Consider the following 4920-nt stretch of genomic DNA (forward strand, 5'->3'; position numbering starts at 1 on the left):
CTTGGTTAGTTTAGTTTAAGGTGCAAACTAAAGTATTAGAAATAATTAGGCACAAATTTTAATGGATAAAGTCTACCCAGCAGTTTTTTGATATAATAATAGATAATAAGGGATTTCTTTGCTGAAATCTTATAAGAAGTTTGAAAAGTCTTGGTGTCCCACTAACCTACACACTCCTATTATTTTATATATATCTTCACGTGTGCATACATGAAATAACAAATCAATTAGGATTAAGTCAAATCTTGGTGCATATACCCTCTTTCTCTCTCACGTCATTTGTTTGAGATAAAAACAAAAGGGTAGTACAAATCAAATAAATCTTTTGGTTGAGATAGGACTCATCTTTTACTCTAGCCACCCCGATATAAGGCTCACGTATTCCAAGTAAAATACCCCCAGAAAATTCAAAAAGCTTTTACCTAGAGAAAATAAATAGTCGAGTCAGAGAGAATGAAGAATTAAAAAGGGATTTTCACGTGCGTTTTTCAAGTCCATTACAACTTTTCAGGTCAACGAGGTAAGATACATATGTGCAAATTGTTTTCGTTTATATATGCTTTTATATGCAATTAAATATATTGCTAGTGAACCTTCGTGTTCTATATAAAGAGAAATGAAATCCTACGAGATATAAGAGGACATAAGATGGGTGTGTCGTTTGATCACCGATATACTCCATAAGAGCAAAGCAGTATGAAATGTAGATTTTATTGTTATATATCTATATATGGAAAATGCACGTATCTTACTGGCTGTTTTCGAATACTTGCTCTTACAAATTTTTACGGGTTAGTTCGGGTCGATTGGAATTGTGGAAGGACGATGATGCAGGCTGCCAAGTGAATCATAGTAACAAAGAATAAACTTTCCATTAAGTTTTTCTGCCATCAGAATTATTTGTTAATTTTAAGATACGTTTATTGTTATTTTTCAGATACAATCGCTATGCTTACTTAAAATTTATGAATACCGCAGTTATTACTTATTAAAGAATTTTAATTTTGATCTTTTCATATGTAAAGTAAAGAAAAATGAATTTTTTTGGTAACGCTCCGGTGTTATGAAAATTTGGGGCGTTACAAAATACAATTATACAATATATATTTTTTTAGAGCTAAACAATGATACAATAACAGTTCAAAATATCTTGCAAAAATAGGGACGCGTTAGGCCTCAGCAATAACACCAATAATACCAGTATCCTATATTTTCCCGGTACTATAATAGAATAAAGAATGGGCTGTTTTACCTCAAAAACTACAGTAAGTATAATGAGATTCCTAGCGATCCTCCTCGAACTATGAGAACGCCGTTTAATTCTGGCAAGGACAGAAGCCTCTTCTTTGGTTATATACTGCAGTCTCTTCTCAAAATCATCTCCACGTAATCTAAATAGTGCATTCCATATTCTTGACAATACTCCCTTTTTTTTCTTTGTTGGACTAATCTTGGTATCTGTATTAGTCGCAGACTCCACAGCATCATTCTTAGTTTCTCCAGCCATTTCCTACAGCTTATATGTCAGGTGAGCAACAGTTCCAGTTTCATCCTAGTAATTATAATGGGAAATTTTGAAAATTCATAACCTTCTATTCATGGAATTTAATGATTCTGATAGTAGAGGTAAATAGTAAAGCTAGATAATTTGCACAATTTTTGTTCATTTGAGGTTCAATTTGTGTTTAACTAACCCAAATTTCATTACATATTGTAAAAGTCGTATTAAATAATGAAGGTTTAATATTATTTGATTATATGAGGAAAAGAAACTACTTGTTAATATTACACTATTTAGAATCCATTCAAGTTTTCTGATAAAGCATATTCAAGACTCTTAAACTAGCGGAGCAAAGACTCCCAGTTATAGCAGGGTAAGGATATCAAAATCTTATCAACTCATTCTAATGCTCATGTATTTGTTAACCCCTAGGGTTGTAAAATCATCTTATCCCATAATCATTGCATCTTCTAATATCATAAACATTGATATTAAAAGGCAAAAGAACCGCAGTCGTGCACAAAAGTGCTTATTCTTTTCCCATCTAAACCCAAAATTTGATCATTGGAGGACCAACTCCCCAAATGCCCCTTCAGACGTAATTCATTTTGCAAGTCCACTGCCAGAGTAAGATCATTAAGTATAATAAGGCAATTGGGTATTTTGGTAGGTGAAGTATATTATTATTATTGTCAATAAATTATCATAATAGAAAGTGGAGAACGACATAGTAAGATAGCAAACAACAAGAAGAATAAAATGTTATTATTCAAGGAAAACCCCCAAACCTCTCTCTTTTTTACCATCTCAGTTCATCTATGGTAAGGTGTCGTTGATTCTAATGAATTAAACTGGAAACCTGATCGGGTGTCCACTCCAGCACTTGCAATTCTCCACAACTGTGGATAACATGGTGAAAACAAGAACCATGTTCAATTCATATCAAAAAAGAAAGCAGAGTGAATCATGATAAATCGTGTGAAAACCCAATGGTGAACTTGTATAATGAATGTCCCACTTCAGTGAAATTAGACATGAAAGGTAACTCTAATAAAAATAGGACGATTTGAGACCATTGATGATTGTCATCAGGGTATCCTTTCAATGAACCAGTTGATCCAATAAAGTCAAAAATTCCTGATTATTTCTCAATAATCACTAAACCGATGGATTTGATGACGGAAAAACATATGCTAGAGGACAATATGTACTTTGGTGAAGAGAAATTTTTTGTTGTATAATCCACTGGGTCATTAACTTGGCGAAGGAATTGTATGATGCAGTGATACTTCCACTAGAAGACAGAAATTACAGGAGGCAAAACTGAAACGAAAAGGAACTTGTGAAGAGGTCTATGCTCTGGATGAAACAGACTAAGATGGCAAAAAAATACTATGCCATCATAGAAAAGAATGGCCAGAATTCAAAACACGCTTCTTTAGTAAAGCTACATTGTGCATCAATCTTGTATAGAAGAGGCCAATATTGTTGGTGGAAAAGTGAAATAAGACAAAGGAGCTACTATACTTTGATATATGCAAAGCCAAAAATTCTAACCTGTTCAAGCTATGATGCAGCCTAAAGTCAACTGATTCACGAAATAGTCTAACACAAACTAGGTGTAAATTGTAAGAAGTTTTCACCTCACCTCGTGAATGAATTTGTGGCAACTAGGCACCGCTTTCTTACTATTACCTAGTGAAATCTGAAAAGAGCGAGAAAAGAAGCTTCGAATTGATCTTTTGCTAATGATCTAGCTCTCCAGATCTTTTTATCTAGGAAGAAATGGCCAAAATGGATAATTATTATTTCGCTCTCTTTACATGAACATGAGGGGAAGTACAATTAGGCATAAATAATCTCTCAATCATGAGAGAGAACTGGAAGCACCTCATATGTGGGGAATCAGGGATTTATGTTGATTATAAAATCCTAGCCTAACTAAGGATTAAAATCATTTACAATATCCACTTAGAAACCTGTTGCAAGGATTCTAACAAAGTATATCGAGGGCTTTTGAGCCAAGTGGATAAAAAATATCCCACTTAAAATAGGACATTGATAAGTTTTATTACACTCTGCTTAATGTCCCAAGAATGTAAAATCCATAGGGGAAGGTAAAATCATGTGACCTCATATCATTGTAAACCCTCTAGACACTGCTTTTACACAATAGTGTTTATTCTCCTCTCTCCTAGGTAAAGATTTAACTAATTTGAGTGTCAGATCACCCCACTCCTTCAAACGGATTTCTTTTGCAAGTCCGAAGCAAAATAACAAATTATAATTAGATAACCTTGCCTGTTTAGATAATATAACAAATTTTGACATCAAGAAACTACTCAACTTAGTTTAGAGGTAAACTGCCACCACCAGAACCTTTTTGTTCCCCTATAATGCTATCTAGCCTAATGAAAGAGCACCAGCACCCAGGCTTGGGTTAAAGATCGGCCTGAGTTAGATGGCAATACTCAATTGAAAAAATATACTTTATACTTTTCATTCGCCAAGAACTGATGCAGAGATGCCAATTAATCACAAAAAATAACACACCATCAAAGTTCAGATACTTTTTTACTTTCTGCTAAGTAATTACAAAATTTCAGCATGGACGGAAACCTAAATCATCTCCAATTTTAGGAATGGAGTCAGATAACTGAATCTAATACAGTATATTCAATAATACAAAAATGAAAATGCAACTATAAAAGATTAAATCCCAAAATAAAAAAACTTCAGAAAAATGAGTACAAGTCTCGTTGCATATATACAAATACACAAGCGCAGAGAGAGAGAGAGAGAGAGAGAGAGAGAGAGAGAGGAAATTTACCAGATCAAACGACGAGGTTGAGGAATTGGATCGCTCGAAGTCAAAGTACTATTCAATTGCCTCTTTCCACTACCTTTAATTCGAAGAATGGGCAGTTCTTTTCATTTGAAGCTTTCTCGTGGGAGTATGCGAGGGGTGGGTAGATTTAAAATGGAATAGTCAAGTGAAATTTCACTGTGATTTGTTCAATTGTTAAAAGGGTTATTACCACTACAAAATTAAGTGCACCGCATTTTTCTTATTTACTTAAATAACTTCAAGCAAAATTACATAATTAGAGTTTTGGATTAATGAACCATTACTGTACTCAATATATTATAATGATTTCCTATTATTGAATATCCAGTATTCAACTATCCAAGTGGGATCCCAATTTCCATAACAAAAACAACAACGCATACAGAACTCTATAATGTTTTATAGAACAAACTAAATGTTAATTTCTCTAAATATGATATGGAATTAAAATTTAAATTCAGCGATCAGGAAGTTCTGATTCCATCTACGACGATTTTTTCTGATGTCGAAGTGAATTAGTTGTTTGAAATGAATAATAGGCACTCGACTCCTATTTGTGTGATTTTAGTGA

At 33.5% G+C, this 4920-nt stretch overlaps 2 protein-coding genes across 2 annotated transcripts in view; both read right to left on the minus strand.

The window, feature by feature from the left end:
* LOC111372543 (uncharacterized protein At2g24330-like) overlaps positions 1-891 on the minus strand; it is an 11146-nt gene extending 10255 nt beyond the window's left edge. Inside the window, exon 1 of the mRNA XM_022994892.1 lies at positions 825-891. Coding sequence (XP_022850660.1) covers positions 825-891 — 67 coding nt within the window. The remainder of the gene's footprint in view (positions 1-824) is intronic.
* Positions 892-1117: 226 nt separating this feature from the next.
* LOC111372544 (uncharacterized protein At2g24330-like) lies at positions 1118-4517 on the minus strand. The gene is made up of 3 exons (XM_022994893.1): positions 4332-4517; positions 2290-2400; positions 1118-1510 (listed from the first exon to the last, which is right to left on the minus strand). The coding sequence occupies exons 2-3, from the start codon at positions 2305-2307 to the stop codon at positions 1118-1120; spliced, it is 411 nt and encodes a 136-aa protein (XP_022850661.1). The 5' UTR covers positions 2308-2400; positions 4332-4517.
* Positions 4518-4920: the final 403 nt, after the last annotated feature.

Source organism: Olea europaea, unplaced genomic scaffold (genome assembly GCF_002742605.1).
Source record: "Olea europaea var. sylvestris unplaced genomic scaffold, O_europaea_v1 scaffold101, whole genome shotgun sequence".
Taxonomy (NCBI): domain Eukaryota; kingdom Viridiplantae; phylum Streptophyta; class Magnoliopsida; order Lamiales; family Oleaceae; genus Olea; species Olea europaea.